Source organism: Bos grunniens, chromosome 7 (genome assembly GCF_055505025.1).
Source record: "Bos grunniens cultivar Pamir isolate PY7600 chromosome 7, Bosgru_T2T1.0, whole genome shotgun sequence".
Taxonomy (NCBI): Eukaryota; Metazoa; Chordata; class Mammalia; order Artiodactyla; family Bovidae; genus Bos; species Bos grunniens.
The window spans coordinates 8995197-9014837 of record NC_141171.1 but is presented as its reverse complement, the minus strand read 5'-3'; the positions used below and the strand labels follow the sequence as shown (position 1 = coordinate 9014837).

Below are 19641 nucleotides of genomic sequence, written 5' to 3'. Positions count from 1 at the left end.
AGCAATAGGCTGATCTATCATGGCCTTGGCTGGGACCATCAAGCTCTCTTCCATGTGTCCTCTGGATGGCCCACCTGGATTTGTTTATATGTTTCTGAGGTGATTTTCTCAAAGAGATTAGCAAAAATGCATGAAGTCTATTTAAGCCACATCATCCTTTTCTCTATATTCCATGAATAAAAGCAGGAAAAGACAAACAAACAAACCAACAAACTAAAACAAAACATCAGTCCAGAGTGGCTACAAAGGTGGAGAAATAAACTCCATGACCTGATGGAAGGTGTTTTATTATCACTTTGTAAAATACATGGATGCAGATAAAGGTGGAGAATTGGAGTCATGTCCACAAATAGTCTAACACAAGAATACATTTCAGTCAGCAAGGTTTGTCTTTAGAGCTGAGGTGCCTCTTTTTGAGGTAGATTGTATTTGAGTCTGTTTTTTTTAATCCATCCAGGCACTCTGTGACTTTTGATTGGTATGTTGAATCTGCTTACATTTAGAGTGATTATTGATAGATAAAGACTTAGTCCTGCTATTTTTCCTCTTTTGTATTCTGGTTACTCTATTTCTCATTTGATTTTGAAATTTCCCTTATGTTTCTGTCTGCCATTTCAAGTTGGTGGATTTCTATGATGCATGTTTCAGTTTCTTCTTTCTTGATGTTTCATGTCTCTACTCTATATTTATGGTTACCATGGGTTAGTCTAAAATGTCTCATAGATTAAATAGTCCTTTTCCTGCTGATTGCATCTAATTTTCATTTGCACATATGGTTCCATACTTTCATCTTTCCCTTCTGTGTTTTAATTACCTCAGTTATCCCTTTTTATGTTGATAGTTTGTTTCCTAATTAAAGTAGCTATAATTATTGTTTCTGCTTTGTCTCTCCTTTACACTTTATGCTACAAAAAAGTGCTTAAAACCTATTCTGATACTGTATTAGAATCTTCGAATTCCTCCTATTTATCAACTTACTCAAAATGTTGTGTGCTTTTGCCTTTTTTGTTTCTGGTAGAAGAGTTCCTTTCAACATCTATGTAAGGCATGCCTAGTGTTGATGAACTCCCTGAGCATTTGTTTGTCTAAAAGTCTTTATATGTCCTTCATATCTGAATGGTAACTTTGCTGGGTAGAGTATTCTTAGGTGACAGTTTCTGTCTTTCAGTATTTTCAGAATGACATTCACTCCCTCCTGGTCTCAAAGGCTTTCTTCTGAGAAAAGTGCTGGTAGGCTAATGAAGGTTTTATGTTGGTTACCTTTCTTTTTCCCTGACTGCTTATAAATTATTTTTTGTTCCTGACTTCGACAATTTTAATATAATGTGTCTTGGGGAAGATTTTTGTGCACTGAGTTAATTAGATGATGTTTAGCTTCATGGAAGTGTATATATCCTGTTCCTTCTCCAGGATTAGAGGGTGTCGATTATCATTTGCTTAAATAAGCTTTTTGTTCCCTTTTCTCTGGCTTCTCCTTCTGAGATACCCATTACTATTATGTTGATCTTCAAAAAAAAAAAAATTCAGATAGATTTTGTTAAGTTTCCTAATATTTTGACTATTCCATTCCTCTCTCCTCTTCTACTTGTATCATCTTTAGATTTCTATCTTCAAGCTTGTGTATTCTCTCTTTATTTCCAATGATTTCTAGTGCTTTCTTCATCTGTTTGTATGTTGTTGTTGTTGTTGTTGTTTGTTTCATTTTGTTTTGTTTTTGGATTAATTTTTCAGCTTTGGGCTTCCCTGGTTGCTCAGATAGTAAAGAATCTGCCCACAATGAGGGAGACCTGGATTTGATCTCTGGGTTAGGAAGATCCCCTGGAGAATGGAATGGCAACCCACTCCAGTATTCTTGCCTGGAGGATCCCATGGACAGAGGAGGATCCCATGGACAGGGGAGAATCCCATGGACAGAGCACTGTAGGAGGACACCCACAGTCCACGGTGTCACAGAGTCAGACATGAATGAGAGAGATTCATTATTCAGCTTTAGGATTTCTGTTTGGTTCCGTTTTAAAGTTTTAACCTTTTTGGTAAACCACACCTTCTGTTCATTAATTTCACTCTTATGTCACTGAATTGACTTACAGAGTTGGCTCAGATGGTAAAGCGTCTGCCTACAATGTGGGAGACCTGGGTTCAATCCTTGGGTTGGGAAGATCTCCTGAAGAAGGAAATGCAACCCACTCCAGTATTCTTGCCTGGAAAATCCCATGGATGGAGGAACCTGGTAGGCTATAGTCCATGGGGCACAAAGAGTTGGACACGATTGAGCAACTTCACTTTCATTTATGGCTCATTGAAAGCCTTCCTCAGCGATCAATGCAAAGAAATAGAGGAAAACAACAAATGGGAAAGACTAGAGATCTCTTCAAGAAGATTAGAGATACCAAGGAAACATTTCATGCAAAGATGGGCTCAATAAAGGACAGAAATTGTATGGACAAAACAGAAGCAAAAGATATTAAGAAGAGGTGGCAAGAATACACAGAAGAACTGTACAAAAAGGATCTTCATGACCAAGATAGTCACGATGATGTGATCACTGACCTAGAGCCAGACATCCTGGAATGTGAAGTCAAGTGGGCCTTAGAAAGCATCACTATGAACAAAGCTAGTGGAGGAGATGGAATTCCAGTTGAGCTATTCCAAATCCTGAAAGATGATGCTGTGAAAGTGTTGCACTCAATATGCCAGCAAACTTGGAAAACTCAGCTGTGGCCACAGGGCTGGAAAAGTTTAGTTTTCATTCCAATCCCAAAGAAAGGCAATGCCAAAGAATGTTCAAACTATTGCACAGTTGCACTCATCTCACATGCTAGTAAAGTAATGCTCAAAATTCTCCAAGCCAGGCTTCAGCAATATGGGAGCCGTGAACGTCCTGATGTTCAAGCTGGTTTTAGAAAAGGCAGAGGAACCAGAGATCAAATTGCCAACATCTGCTGGATCATGGAAAAAGCAAGAGAGTTCCAGAAAAACATCTATTTCTGCTTTATTGACTATGCTAAAGCCTTTGACTGTGTGGATCACAATAAACTGTGGAAAATTCTTCAAGAGATGGGAATACCAGACCACCTGATCTGCCTCTTCAGAAATTTGTATGCAGGTCAGGAAGCAACAGTTAGAACTGGACATGGAACAACAGACTGGTTCCAAATAGGAAAAGGAGTTCGTCAAGGCTGTATATTGTCACCCTGTTTATTTAACTTATATGCAGAGTACATCATGAGAAACCCTGGACTGGAAGAAGCACAAGCTGGAATCAAGATGGCAGGGAGAAATATCAATAACCTCAGATATGCAGATGACACCACCCTTATGGCAGAAAGTGAAGAGGAGCTAAAAATCCTCTTGATGAAAGTGAAAGTGGAGAGTGAAAAAGTTGGCTTAAAGCTCAACATTCAGAAAATGAAGATCTTGGCATCCGGTCCCATCACTTAATGGGAAATAGATGGGGAAACAGTGAAAACAGTGTCAGACTTTATTTTTTGGGGCTCCAAAATCACTGCAGATGGTGACTGCAGCCATGAAATTAAAAGACGCTTACTCCTCGGAAGAAAAGTTTTACCAACCTAAATAGCATATTCAAAAGCAGAGACATTACTTTGCCAACAAAGGTCCGTCTCGTCAAGGCTATGGTTTTTCCTGTGGTCATGTATGGATGTGAGCCTTGGACTGTGAAGAAGGCTGAGCACGGAAGAATTGATGCTTTTGAACTGTGGTGTTGGAGAAGACTCTTGAGAGTCCCTTGGACTCCAAGGAGATCCAACCAGTCCATTCTGAAGGAGATCAGCCCTGGGATTTCTTTGGAAGGAATGATGCTAAAGCTGAAACTCCAGTACTTTGGCCACCTCATGTGAAGAGTTGACTCATTGAAAAAGACTCTGATGCTGTGAGGGATTGTGGGCAAGAGGAGAAGGGGACGACAGAGGATGAGATGGCTGGATGGCATCACTGACTCGATGGATGTGAGTCTCAGTGAACTCCGGGAGTTGGTGATGGACAGGGAGGCCTGGCGTGCTGCGATTCATGGGGTCACAAAGAGTCGGACACGACTGAGCGACTGAATTGAACTGAACTGAACTGAAGTTTCTTCATGGCAGATTCTTTGAACTCAAATGGTAGTTTCTTCATGGCAGATACTTCGAGTTCAGATGGTAAAGAATCTGCCTGCAATGTGGGAGACTTTGGTTTGATCCCTGAGTTGGGAAGATCCCCTGGAGCAGGGAATAGTATTCTTGACTAGAGAATTCCATGGACAGTGGAGCCTGGTGGGCTACAGTCCATGGGGTCACAAAGAGTCAGCCATGACTGAGCAACTAACACCAGAATGCAATATCCTGTGCTTTGAGGCTTTGTTTCTGGGGAATTATTTTCTTTCTGTGGTAGCGTTACTTTACTTCTTTCTAGTGTGTGATGAGTTGTTCCTGTACTGGAGCATTTGAAGTAGGGAACTTGTTGTTCAGTCCCTAAGTCATGTCCAGCTGTTTGCAACCACATGAACTGCAGCATTCCAGGCTTCCCCATCCTTAGCTGTCTCCCGGAGTTTGCTCCAACTCATGTCTATGGAGTCAGTGATGTCATCCGATCATCTCATCTTCTCTCATTCCCTTCACCTCTTGCCCTCAATCTTTCCCAGCATCACTATCTTTCACATGGAGTTGGGAAAGACTGACTTCACATCACATGGTAAGTATTGGAGCTTCAGTTTCGGTACCAGTCCTTCCAATGAATATTCAGGACAGATTTTCTTTACGATGGACTGGTTGGATCTCCTTGCAGTCCAAGGGACTCTCAAGAGTTTTCTCCAGCACCACAATTCAAAAGCATCTATTCTTTCATGCTTAATCTTCTTTATTATGGTCCATCTCTCATATCTATACATCAGATCAGATCAGATCAGTTGCTCAGTCGTGTCCGACTCTTTGCGACTCCATAAATCGCAGTACACCAGGCCTCCCTGAGCATCACCAACTCCCGGAGTTCACCCAGACTCATGTCCATCGAGTCAGTGATGCCATCCAGCCACCTCATCCTCTGTCGTCCCCTTCTCCTCCTGCCCACAATCCCTCCCAGCATCAGAGTCTTTTCCAATGAGTCAACTCTTTGCATCAGGTGGCCAAAGTACTGGAGTTTCAGCTTTAGCATCATTCCTTCCAAAGAAATCCCAGGGCTGATCTCCTTCAGAATGGACTGGTTGGATCTCCTTGGAGTCCAAGGGACTCTCAAGAGTCTTCTCCAACATCACAGTTCAGAAGCATCAGTTCTTCGGCGCTCAGCCTTCTTCACAGTCCAACTCTCACATCCATACACGACCACAGGAAAAACCATAGCCTTGACTAGACGAACCTTTGTTGACAAAGTAATGTCTCTGCTTTTGAATATGCTATCTAGGTTGGTCATAACTTTCCTTCCAAGGAGTAAGAGTCTTTTAACTCCATGGCTGCTTTCACCATCTGTAGTGATTTTGGAGCCCAGAAAAATAAAGTCTGACACTGTTTCCACTGTTTCCCCATCTATTTCCCATGAAGTGGTGGGACCGGATGCCATACATAACTACTGCAAAAACGATAGCTTTGGCTATATGGACCTTTGTTGGCAAAGTGATGTCTCTTCTTTCTAATACACTGTCTAGGTTTGTCATAGCTTTTCTTCCAAGGAGCAAGGGTCTTTTAATTTCATGGCTGCACTCAATATCCACAATGATTTTGGAGTCCAAGAAAATAAATTATGTCATTGTTTCTACTTTTCCCACATTTATTAGCCATGAAGTTGAGAGGGTAACAGGTAGGAAGGCTAGGTGCCCCCAAGTGGAGGAAATAAACTGCAAGTGGCAGATTTTTTTCCCCTTCTCTATACAAAATTAAAAGGAAGTTTCTTTTTTTTTCATTTAAATTTATTTATTTTAATTGGAGGCTAATTACTTTACAATATTGTATTGGTTTTGCCATACATATTTGTTGTTATGATGACACCTGGTTCCCCCTAAACTTAACTTTTCTCAAACCTTGAGCTAACCAATGAATTTTTCTTATGGAAATGTTTTTCTTAAGCTATGTTAATGAACTATGTATTTTCCTTGGAATCTGCCTTTCTTCTAAAAGGTTCAGCCTAAGACTCAAACCTTGAACAGAAAATGGCCCAACAAACCAGTATGTCTTACTCATGGAAATGTTCTCCTAATCTATGCTCATGAAGCTATTTATTTGATTAGAAATCCACCTGTCTTTAAGATTCATGTCAATTGTTTTATGGTGGGGATAATTCACCTTGTGCCAATGTTACCTTAAAATGCATGCTATAGGAGAGGGGCCTGGCGGAACTCTTTCAGTTTTGAGGTGATTCTTTATTTGACTAGCAACTTGTTAACAGATATACTACTACTACTACTACTACTACTACTACTACTACCACCACTACTACTACTAAGTCACTTCAGTCGTGTCCGACTCTGTGCGACCCCATGGACTGCAGCCTACCAGGCTTCTCCGTCCATGGGATTCTCCAGACAAGAACACTGGAGTGGGTTTCCATTTCCTTCTCCAATGCATGAAAGTGGAAAGTGAAAGTGAAGTCGCTCAGTCGTGTCCTACTCCCAGCAACCCCATGGACTGCAGCCTACCAGGCTCCTCCATCCATAGGATTTTCTGGGCAACAGTACTGGAGTGGGGTGCCACTGCCTTCTCCCAGATATATAACTCCTTGCTAAAAAAATAGCAAGAGGGGCAGTCTTTCTGTCCCTTTCTGATATCTATATCAGAAACTTCCTCTGTCTCTTTAATATTTTAATAAAACTTTATTACACGAAAGCTTTGAGTGATCAAGCCTTGTCTTTAGCCCCGGATCAAAATCTTCTCCTCTGGAGGTCGCAAATCCGGTGTAGCTCATGGCTCGCAACCAGACCTTTCAAAGTGATGGGACTGGATGCCATGATCTTAGTTTTTTGAATGTTGAGTTTTAAGTCAGCTTTTTCACTCTCCTCTTTCATCCTAATCAAGAAATTCTTTAGTTCCTCTTCACTTTCTGCCATTAGAGTGGTATCATCTGCATATCTGAGGCTGTTAATAACACCAATCCAGTATACTAACACATATATATGGAATTTAGAAAGATGGTGACAATAAACCCTGCAATCTTGATTCCGGCTTGGGATTCATCCTGCCCAGCATTTCATGTAATGTATTTTTCATATAAATAAGCACAGTGACAATGTAGAGCCTTAAAGTACTCCTGTCCCAATTTTGAACGAGTCAGTTGTTCCATGTAATATTCTCACTGTTGCTTCTTGACCTGCATATAGGTTTCTCAGGAGACAGGTATGGTTGTCTGATTTTCTCATCTCTGAGAATTGTCCAGTTTATTGTGATCTACACAGTCAAAGGCTCTATCATAGTCAATGAAACAGAAGAAGATACTTTTCTAGAATTCCTTTGATTTTTCTATGATTAAGCAGTTGTTGGCAACCTGATCTCTGGTTCCTCTGCCTTTTCTAAATCCAGCTTTTACCTTTCCCTGGTTCAGAATCAGTTAAAAGCAGATGAATGGATAAGAAAGCTGTGGTACATATACACAATGGAGTATTACTCATCCATTAAAAATAATACACTTGAATCAGTTCTAATGAGGTGGATGAAACTGGAGCCTATTATACAGAGTGAAGTAAGCCAGAAAGAAAAACACCAATACAGTATACTAACGCATATATATGGAATTTAGAAAGACGGTAACAATAACCCTGTATACGAGACAGCAAAAGAGACACTGATGTATAGAACAGTCTTTTGGACTCTGTGGGAGAGGGAGACGGTGGGAAGATTTGGGAGAATGGCATTGAAATACGTATAATATCATATATGGAATGAGTCGCCAGTCCAGGTTCGATGCACGATACTGGATGCTTGGGGCTGGTGCACTGGGATAACCCAGAGGGATGGTATGGGGAGGGAGGAGGGAGGAGGGTTCAGGATGGGGAACACATGTATACCTGTGGCGGATTCATTTCGATATTTGGCAAAACCAATACAATATTGTAAAGTTTAAAAATAAAATAAAATTTAAAAAAAAAAAAAGGTCAACCATAAAAATTTGAGGTTTTATTTTCATTGTCCAGTAGGTGACAGTATAGCAATTACAAATTTCTTCTGCCTGAACTTCCTTTGTTTTTTGTTCTGCTCGTTCCACCTTCTATCGCCTTTATCAGAGGTGTCATCCTGAGACTTAGTTATTGTTTCTGGTGTCTCTTGGACTGTTGTTACCTTGCTGCTGACAGTGTGGCTGGCATGTTGCCTGGTACTCTGGGTGGGTAGATTTTCTGATGCACCTGGGAACTCCTGGGACATATGAAGCCATAAGGTTAGAGTGATGGTAGGTGGTGGATCTGGGGTTATAAGGGTGCTATGGCATGTTCCTGGTGGCTCAGATGGTAAAAAATGCATCTGCAGTGCAGGAGACTCAGGTTTGATCCCTAGGTAGGGAAGATCCCCTGGAGAAGGAAGTGGCTACTCACTCCAGTATTCTTGTCTGGAGAATTCCATGGAAAGAGGAGCCTGGTAGCTATAGTCCATCTTGTCACAAAGAGTCAAACAGACTGAAGTGACTTAGCATGCACACACATGACATGTTCAGTGTGGTAAGATTCAACAACCTCAGTCACTGTAGGTGTGGAACTAGGAGGAAGAGTCATGGAACCCTAGGTGACTATGGGGACAGGATCCCATGCCTCATGGCCACCTGTACTCACACACCTAATTAGAGATGATGTAGGAAGCTCCCTACAGTGCATGAAATCCATGCACAAAATACTGAAATTAATTTCTTTATGGTAAAATATAAATGATAGCATTTCAACAATGCAGTAATGCCAATTTGTGTGAAAATTAGTCATGTTATTTTCCCCTTTTCTCATAGTCTACACCACCACATGGCACCAAGGAACCTAACAGCAGTTTCTTAATTTCTTCTTATGGGATTTTCAGAGGAATCAGAACTGCAGACCCTCTTATTTGTTATTTTTCTCTCCATGCACCTGATCAGTGTGTTTGGAAACCTACTCATTATCATTGCTGTCCAGTCAGACCTCTTCCTCTCCAACCTGTCCTTTGTAGACATCTGTTTCACCTCCACCACCATCCCAAAGATGCTGTGGAGCATCCAGAGACAGAGCAAAGTTATCATCTATGAAGGCTGTGCATCCACGTTCATTTTTTCTTACTTTTTTGCTGGACTGGATATCTTTCTCCTGACAGTGATGGCTTTTAATCGATATGTGGTCATCTGTCACCCCTGCACTACATGGTCATCATGAACCCCCGGCTCTGTGGACTGCTGGTGCTGGTGTCCTGGGTCATCAATGTCCTTCATTCCTTGTTAGAAAATTTAATGGTGTTGTGACTGACCTTCTGTAATGTCTTAGAAATCTCACACTTTTTCTGTGAACTCAGTCAGATGATCCAACTTGCCAGTTCTGCCACCTTTATCAATAACGTGGTAATGTAATCTGTAGCTCTGTTTCTGGCTGATGGTTCCTTCATGTGTATCCTTTACTCTTATTCTAAGGAAGTTTCCTTCATACACAGAATCTCATCAGGTCAGGGGAACAATAAAGCATTTTTACCTGTGCATCTCATCTCTCAGTTGTCTCCTTATTTTATTGTACAGGCTTAAGATGTATCTTAGCTCTGCTGCTACTCACAGCTCAAACTCAAGTGCAACAGCCTCAGTGATGTACATTGTGGTCACACTTATGCTGAACCCCTTCATCTACAGTCTGAGAAATAAAAACTTAAAGAGGGGTTTAAACGTGTTCTTTGGAAAGGTAAGTATAAAGGGTCCAGTTGTCCTAGGGCTTAAGGAGTACCTGTGATAGCAGAGCTCAAATTCTTAGCCAAATGTTGCCAATGTTTTGTCAGACTGTGAAGATAGAACGTACCTCTTCTATTTTTTCTTGGAATTTATATTTTGATTTTAGCCTCTTTATATAATTTAGATAACTCCTCTTTTTTTATTTAAATTTACTCTCTTAAGTTTTGTTATATCTATGAGTGCCAAGTTGTTGTTTTTTTTCCTTCTAATTTCCCTTTGTGTGTTAATCACACAGTCGTGTCTGACTCTGAGGCTCCCTAGACTGTAGCCCATCATGCTCCTCTGTCCATGGGATTCTCCCAGCAAGAACACTGGGGTCAGTTGCTATTTCCTTCTCCAGGGGATCTTCCTGACACAGGGATCAAACCTGCATTGTCAGACAGATTCTTTACCACAGGGAAAGCCAACCTGAGGAAGTATACGAATAAGTTTTTCTGCCTTGTTATGTAATTATTATAAAGGGAATGCCCAAACATTCTGTTTCTTTACTTCTGAAGGCCATGCAGAAAAGGGATGCTGTGAGAAAAGAAATGAAAACTGCAAAAATACTTGTATAGTCCAAAGAATACATTGAAGGGTAAGGGGTGTATGTATATGTGCGCATTCAGTTCAGTTCAGTTCAGTGGCTCAGTTGTGTCTGACTCTTTGGGACCCCATGAATTGCAGCACGCCAGGCCTCCCTGTCCATCACCAACTCCCAGAGTTCACTCAGACTCACGTCCATTGAGTCAGTGATGCCAGCCAGCCATCTCATCCTCTGTTGTCCCCTTTTCCTCCTGCCCCCAATCCCTCCCAGCATCAGAGTCTTTTCCAATTATCTGTATATATTTTATTTTAAAAAACACACTCACACACAAACATGTACTTACACACAGACCCATATATATTCCCATTTATTATATTGAGAATAACCTTTACAGAAAATGGAGAGTAATAAAATGAAAATAATGAATATCTTTATTAATATGGACTTTAAGTAATGTAGAAATCTAGATAATAACATTTGAAATAGAATATGAAGATTGGGATACATGTCTCTTTCAATTCTGGTTTCTTCAGTGTGTATGCCCAGCAGGATGCTTGGAGCTGGTGCACTGGGATGACCCAGAGGGATGGTATGGGGAGGGAGGTGGGAGAGGGGTTCAGGATTGGGAACATGTGTACACCCGTGGCAGATTCGTGTTGATATATGGCAAAACCAATACAATATTGTAAAGTAAAAAAAAAAAAAAAGAATATGAGACCTTATCTTTGATGTGAATTACTTTTCCTATCTTAACCTCTCAAAATAAAACTGCATTTACATTTATGTATCCAGTGTGTGCACACAGGAGAAGGCAATGGCACCCCACTCCAGTACTTTTGCCTGGAAAATCCCATGGACGGAGGGGCCTGGTGGGCTGCCGTCTATGGTGTCGCACAGAGTCGGACATGACTGAGCGACTTCACTTTCACTTTTCACTTTCATGCACTGGAGAAGGAAATGGCAACCCACTCCAATGTTCTTGCCTAGAGAATCCCAGGGACAGGGGAGCCTGGTGGGCTGCCTTCTATGGGGTCACACAGTGTCGGACACAACTGAAGCGACTTAGCAGCAGCAGCAACCAGTGTGTGCACACAGGCTTAGTCATGTCCTACTCTTTGTGACCCCAAGGACTGTAACCTGCCAGGCTTCTCTGTCCATGAAATTCTCCAGGCAAGAGTATTGGAATGGGTTGCCATTTTCTCTTCTAGGGGATCTTTCCAACCCAGAGATTGAACCCAAGTCTCCTGTGTCTTCTGCATTGACAGGTGGATTCTTTACCACTGTGCCACCTGGGAAGCCGATCAATGAACCAGTAAATAAGACAAATATTTCAAATTTCTTCCAATTCTCTTCTTCAATGGGGTTGAAGTGGGGTTCCATTACAAAATACCTTTATCCATGGGAAACTAAAGAACTGAATCGAGCTGTCTCTCAGTAACATGTTACTACACTAATGGCTTTAAAAATTAAAGCTCTAGAGATAAGATGTGGATATTCCTTGCATTGGATTGAACAGAAGATATCTGGGAGAGCTGAGACCCATCTAGACACTCCAGGGAAGAAGGCATTACCTTCCTAGATCACTATCTAGGGGCACCTTCATGCCTTGTCTTATGGTCCTTCCATTTTCATAGCCAGCATCATAGCATCTTAAAATCTATCTCTGACACCACTTTTTCCTCTCTTTTCCACATATAGAGAACCATTGCAATTACTCATACCAATGAGCATAATTCAAGTTAATCTTCTCATCATAAGGATGATAATTTGCTAATTTATTTTATCATTTACCTTTATTTTTCTTTATGTAAGTTAAACCACTCAACTGCTGTCTCGTATACAGGGTTATTGTTACCATCTTTCTAAATTCCATATATATGTGTTAGTAAGAGACACTGATGTATAGAACAGTCTTTTGGACTCTGTGGGAGAGGGAGAGGGTGAGATGATTTGGGAGAATGGCATTGAAATATGTATAATATCATATATGAAACGAGTCGCCAGTCCAGGTTCGATGCATGATACTGGATGCTTGGGGCTGGTGCACTGGGACGACCCAGAGGGATGGTATGGGGAGGGAGGAGGGAGGAGGGTTCAGGATGGGGAACACGTGTATGCCTGTGGCGGATTCATTTCTATATATGGCAGAACCAATCAATATTGTGAAGTTTAAAAATAAAATAAAATTTAAAAAAACACTCAAATTTTTTTTAAAAATTTAAGCAGAATATTAAATGTCTCTGAGTCTCATTTCTAAAATGGGGACTGGAGGATATGCTATGCTATTGATACTTCACAGAATAAGCTTCTCTAAATTTAGACAGACAATCCATACAATGTGCTAAGATGGGTTAAAATATTTTATAATGAGGGGATAAATTACAACTATTTACTTCAGATATAAATATGGAATTCTTAATGGTTTTAACTGAGCTTCCCAGGTGGTGCAATGGTGAAGAATCTGCCTGCCAATGCAGCAGACACAAGAGACATGAATTTGATCCCTGGGTTGGAAGATCACCTAGACTAGGGAATGGCAACCCACTCCAATATTCTTGCCTGGAAAATTCCATGGTCAGAGAAGCCCGGTGAGTTACAGTTTGTGGGTTCTCAAAGAGCACACACACTGAGCGACTGAGCACAAACACACACACACACACACACGCACACACACACACACATATACATGAGATACCAAAGAGGGCACTGCCCAATGTTTTGGATTACAGAAACGAAGTAGTCCCTCTTATAAAAAGGGAAATAAAATTTTGATAAGAATATTATGGTCTGTGTCCTTACAAAATGTCAATGCACTGACCAGCAAAGAGAACGATTCAAGACAGTTACCTCAGTCTCACTTATTGGAGAAATCTCAAAGTTGGGGTTGGGATAAGATGCTGGGAGTTTAGACTCTGGCAGGATTAGAGATAATGGAGAAGAATTAATAAAAACTGAATTTGCCTGGCTTATAACCTGGTCTCCTGGGAAGAGAGAATGAACAGGAAAAACAAAACAAAACAAAACTTTTTGTCCAGATTAAGTCCCACAGGGAATTCATGTGCCTGTAGGTCATTTATCAAGAGGGAAATGTACCTAATGAGCACATGTAGAGCGTTGTAAATGTCTCCTCTGCTGCATCCCTGAGCTTGTACAGCCTGGGCGTGGAGTAGACTAACTGTTGCATTTGGAGTCCTAAGTCTGAGTAAAGAAGCAGTGCTTGACCCCCTCCTTCCTGCTCTCTCAGCTGAAGACAGAGCTTCAGTCTCCATCATCATCCACCCAGAAGGGATTCAGACTTCCATAAGGAGCCCTCTGTTCATAGTCCCATGCAGGTGAGTCTGAGACCTCAAAAGATCCTGCTAAAAATGTTCAGATAAAAAGAAATCCAAAAAATGTACATTAGAAACAACTCATCCTAACTCAGAGTCCAGAGACCACTATGGCTGTTTGCTTGGTTGATTAAAATATCAATATATTTTATGATGCTAGAAAGACAAGTGGACATTTAATTCAATGACAATGTTCAGTGGAATGGAATGGAAGCCCAAAGAGAAGAGGGATGAGAGGCATAAAGTGTTTGAGTAAAAGTAGAACTTATGCCCAATATTTTATTAAATAATTGGGGTGAAAAATATTGTGCATGTGTGCTTTCTAAGTTGGTTCGGTTTTGTTCAACTCTTTGCAATCCTATGGATTTCAGACCACCAGGCTCCTCAGTCCATGGGATTTTCCAGGCAAGAATACTGGAGTGGGTTGCCATTTCCTCCTCCAAGGGATCTTCCTGACCCAGGGATCGAATCTGCATCTCTCACATTTCCTGCATTGGCAGGAAGGTTCTTTATTACTAGTGCCACCTGGGAAGTCCTAAATATATCGGGTATTAGCTTTGGAGTGATGCAGAATGAATTTAAGACATTCTTTTACGACTTTTATGGTGGGGATTTTTTTTTTCTCACCAACTGCTTGTTTGCCATTTAGTTATTTTATTAGGTACAAATGTATTTGAGAGGAATTGTGAGTCTATATAAATTTTGTGTGGTCAAATCTAGCAATCATTGATATTATGTTTTATGCATTTCTAGTATATCAACACTACAAAAATATAAGAAAGTGAAGTTCAAATTCTGGCTCTAACTGTGGATGACTTCGTCCCCCAGGGTACATCTAACAATGTCCAGAGTCTTTTATGACTGTGACATATTGAGGGCTCGATAAATGTCAGGGATGCTGTAAACATCCCACAATGCACAGGACAGACCCTCACCTCAAATAATGATCTGGTCTAGAATGTCAGTTGTGCCAACTCTGGGGAATCCTGAATTAAAGAACACCTGTATTTTGAATATTTATTGCTATCTTCAATTTTTTCCTTAAAATGTTGTAACATTTTCTTTACATTTCCTGCCAGAGAAGTCATAGAGGACTCCTAGTTCAGAAGCACTCAGCCCCAAACTGACAAATATATTTTCCACAGGAGAATGATATGAAAGAGATTCTGTGTTGCTTTCTCAAGCCATATACTAGATTAGAGCAAAACTTTGAGTATGTGGTCACCATTTTGATTTCCCTGTTATTATTTTATACCCATATATTACATGTCACTCTGTCTATAGTAAATAGACTTTCAAATACTTTTTTTAAACAAATGATTGCTTTTCAATTGATTTTTGGGGCATATTCTTGACCAAAAATTTTAAGAATATTTTAGTTAGATTGGTGGGTGAGTGGAAGGGAGATTACATACCAAAACATTCTATGAATATAATATATCATATTATTCTTATTTGTAAGTCACTGTCAATGTAATTAGTTCATATCAATGTCATGAATCATTACTGTTATATCTACTGTTCAATTAATTTTCAATACTTCATTTAATTTTTCTTGTTACACTTGCTTCAGAATCATACTATTTAACCTGGTTTCATTCTCTTTGTCATATTTTTACTTCCTAGCTTTTCATTTTTCTAAATTACTTTTGGTATAAGTGCACATCTAGTCACACACTTGTGTGTATAATTCAATGTCCTCAGATGACTAATACAAAGGACATTACTCAGTGATAAGAGTAAAATTGTTACACTGTGGGTAGGTGTTATATGGATGGACCATACAGATCATTAGTTGTTGGACGAAAAGCAGAAGTAGGACTAGAGTGTGCCCACAGGACTTATGGGAAAAGTGATCAAAACCCAAGCATAACAAAGAGATGATGCCACATATGAAAAGAGAGAGTCTTGCCTTGTCTACTGTCAGACCTATAAAACCAATTAGTCAAATAGGTATTAAGCGACCCCAGAAAAATAAGTATTTCTGCCTGATATTAAAGAAGGTCAATATTCAATCCATATTTCATTATGCTTTCTATATATCCATTTGTGAAATGTTGGCTCAGTCCTTTTGCTCACTTTCTGTTGGGCTATCCAATCTTCAAATGTTTCAAATCATAAAGATATCACTATTTTATCATTTGAATAAATATTTTTGATTTGTTATTATTTTTCCTGGATATCCAGGAAAAAAAATAAATTAAAACAAACAAACAAGCAAAAAAAAAAAAAAAACAGCACATGAAATGTCACCAGGACCGAAGAAACCTCTTTACCACAGTCTCTCAGGAGACATTTGAGTTTGTTAGGTCTATTCCCTCTTGTGTCCATTGCGCTCTCTCTTTCTACCCCCTCCCCAATCCCTCTTTGTCTCCTGATGTACACATATACTTTAAAATTCAAGTTTTGAGACAAGATAAATAAATATATATATATATATATATATATATAGAGAGAGAGAGAGAGAGAGAGATGTACATTCATTGAACAAGTTTTTTATTTTATATTGGAGTAAAGCCAATTAACAATGTTGTGATAGTTTCAGATGAACAGCAAAGGGACTCAGCCATACTTATACGTGTATCCATTCTCCCCTAAACTCCCCTTCCATCTAGACTGAGACAACATGGAGCAGAGTTCCCTGTATTATGCAGCAGGACCTTGTTGGTTATCCACTTTAAATATAGCATTGTGTTCATGTCCATCCCAAACTCTCTAACTGTCCCTTCCCCTCATCTTTCCCCCTGGCAACCATAGGTTCACATTCAACTACTTCTTAATGATCTTTAATACAAGTGTAAAATGGCCATACCAAAATTAAATTCCAAGTATATTGGTACCAAGAATACTTACAAACTGGAATTTTTGGATACCACTTTTTATAACCTGATCTTATCAATGGGAGTTGTATCAAACTCTAACTTAATCAAGGTAGCTAGGGATGAGGGGTGAAAAACATAGAAGTAACATAGCTTAGGTGGCCAGTGTCTACTGTGTGTGCCTGTGTGTGTGTGCGTGCCTGTGTGTGTGTGTGCGTGCATGTGTGTGCCTGTGTGTATGTGTGTGTGTGTGCACGCATGTGTGTGTGTGCCTGTGTGTGTGTGTGGTGCCTGGTGGAGTATGAGAAGTCCTCACAGTGGTGGTACTGAGTTCATGTACTCCAAGGTGACTCCAAGAATCTGCCTGCATTCAGGAGACCTGGGGCCAATCCCTGGGTTGGGAAGATCACCTGAAGGAGGGCATGGGAACCCACTCCAGTATTCTTGACTGGAGAATCCCATGGGCACAGGAGCCTGGCGGGGTGTAGTCCTTGGGGTCATAAAGAGTCAGACACGCCTGAAGCAGCTGGGCACAGCAAGGTCAACAAAAGTGATCCATTTAAACACATTGGACATCCCTGCAACAATTTCATAAAGTACTAGTTACATGCGGTGGATGAAAGTCTTATGATTTGAAGTTTCAGCACCACCAGGGAAGTCACCTTGTTCCTCAGCCTCCTCTGACACCATCTCTCCTCATTCCCTCTTGCCCTATGCCCTCCCCACATTGGTTTCCTTTTTTCTCTTAAACTTGAACACTTTAAACAAGCACTTTCCTCAGTGCATTTGCACTGGCTATCCTCCCTGTCAAGCATACACTTCACCTGATATGTTCATGGCTCCTACTCTTTCATCCTTGAATCTAAAAAACAGCATGCCTTCTCTGCTTTTTCCATAAAACCTTTCAGGTTTCTTCATAGCAACAGTCAACATTCAAAAGTTAACTTATAAGATATATATATATATATATATATATATATATACATATTCAATATATATTCACATATATATTCACATATATATGGACTTCTCTGGTGGCTCAGCAGTAAAGAACCCACCTGCAATGCAGGAAACTCAGAAGACCGGGGTTCTATGTTTGGGTGGGGAAGATCCCTGAGGAAGGCATGGCAACCCACTCCAATGTTCTTGCCTGGAAAACTTCATGGACAGAAGAGCCTGGAGGGCTACAGTGCATGGAGTGGGAAAGAAGCCCCTGAGCACACACATACCCACACACATATAAGACTTAGGTTTACTTTGTGACTGGATTCTTAGAGATTTTGTTGTTTAGAACCCTATACTCATTGCCAAGACATCACCTGGAACATGATCATCACTCAGTTCATAATCCCCAAATGAATGAAAGTATTTCTTATGTGGAATAGATGACATCCCGGGAAAGAAGCAGCAAGTGGGACAACCTTGTCAGTTCCAGATGACACAGAAATTCCCTAAAGGGGAGCAAATCCATGAACAAAGCAGGACTTAGTTAAGCAAATATATTTAAATACAATTAGGTAAAATATAAATAATAGTTTTTCAATGATGTGAGCAATGTCTTTTTTTGTGAAAATTAGACATGATATTTTCCCCTTTCCTTTAGGTCACCTCCACCACATGGTACCAAGGAACCTAACACATGTTTCAGGTTTTCTTCTTCTGGGATTCTCAGAGGAAACAGACCTGCAGCCCATCATATTTGGGCTTTTCCTCTCCATGTACCTGATTACTGTGTTTGGAAACCTGCTCATCATCCTGGCCGTCAGCTCAGACTCCCACCTGCACACCCCCATGTACTTCTTCCTCTCCAACCTGTCCTTTGTAGACATCTTTTTCACCTCCACGACCATCCCAAAGATGCTGTGGAACATCCAGACCCAGAACAAAGTTATCACCTATGAAGGTTGCATCACCCAGGTGTATTTTTTCACACTTTTTTTAGGGTTGGATGACTTCCTCCTAACGGTGATGGCTTATGACCGATTTGTAGCCATCTGCCACCCCCTGCACTACAAGGTCATCATGAGTGCCCAGCTCTGTGGACTGCTGGTTCTTGTTTCCTGGGTCATCAATGTCCTACATTCCTTCTTGCAAACTTTAATGGTGTTGAGTTTGTCCTTCAGGAGAGAGGTGATAATTCCTCACTATTTCTGTGAACTGAAACAGTTGGTCCAACTTGCCTGTTCTGACACTTTTCTTAATGACATGGTGATGTATTTTGCTACTGTCCTGCTGGGAGGTGCTCCCTTAGCTGGTATCCTTTACTCTTACTCTAGGATAGTTTCCACCATATGTGAAATCTCATCAGCTCAGGGGAAGTATAAAGCATTTTCCACTTGTGCATCTCATCTCTCAGTTGTCTCTTTATTTTATTGTACGTGCTTAGGAGTATACCTTAGCTCTGCTGCTACCCAAAGCTCACATTCAAGTGCAACGGCCTCGGTGATGTACACTGTGGTCACACCCATGCTGAACCCCTTCATCTACAGTCTGAGGAACAAGGACATAAAGACTGCTCTGAAAGCATTCTTTAGGAGGACAATGATTAAAACACCAGTTGTCCTAAGCTGATGAAGGGAGCATGACTGGAAGATTTAAAACCTCACAGGCAGAAATTGCAATTTTTGAGATCAGATTGTGGAAGCGGATGTTGCTCTGTCCTTTATTTCTTGAAATTTCCATTTATTTGATCTCACCTCTTTCATATAATTTATGTAACTCATTTGATTAAGCTTAGTGATTTCCCTCTTATTCAAGAGTTATTTTAATAAAGGATAGTCATGAGTTGTACTGCTCCTATGCAGGGAAAACTACTGAAGACATTCACCGCTATCTGTGTGTTTATAACAAGGAAAATTTCAGACCATTGATTTCATGTTTGTGTACATCTTTCCTTTGTATTATCACTTTAGCTGCTTTTTCTGATATTTTGAACTTTGACATACACTGTATCTTGCTAGTTGTCACTGTATTTTATTTGCCTCTTTAGGATTCTCTTCCTTATTCAGTTTTGTTTCCACAATACCTATCATGTGTGTCCATGCTTTGCTCAGTCATGTCTCTTTGTAACCTTTTTGACTGTAGTCTGCCGGGCTCCTCTGTCCAT

At 40.4% G+C, this 19641-nt stretch overlaps 1 protein-coding gene across 1 annotated transcript; it reads left to right on the top strand.

Moving 5' to 3' along the window:
• Positions 1 to 18146: 18146 nt before the first annotated feature.
• On the top strand, positions 18147 to 19106 carry LOC147368281 (olfactory receptor-like protein OLF4). The gene has a single exon (XM_086413548.1). It carries the CDS (start codon positions 18153 to 18155, stop codon positions 19104 to 19106), a length of 954 nt encoding a protein of 317 aa, XP_086269674.1. The 5' UTR covers positions 18147 to 18152.
• Positions 19107 to 19641: the final 535 nt, after the last annotated feature.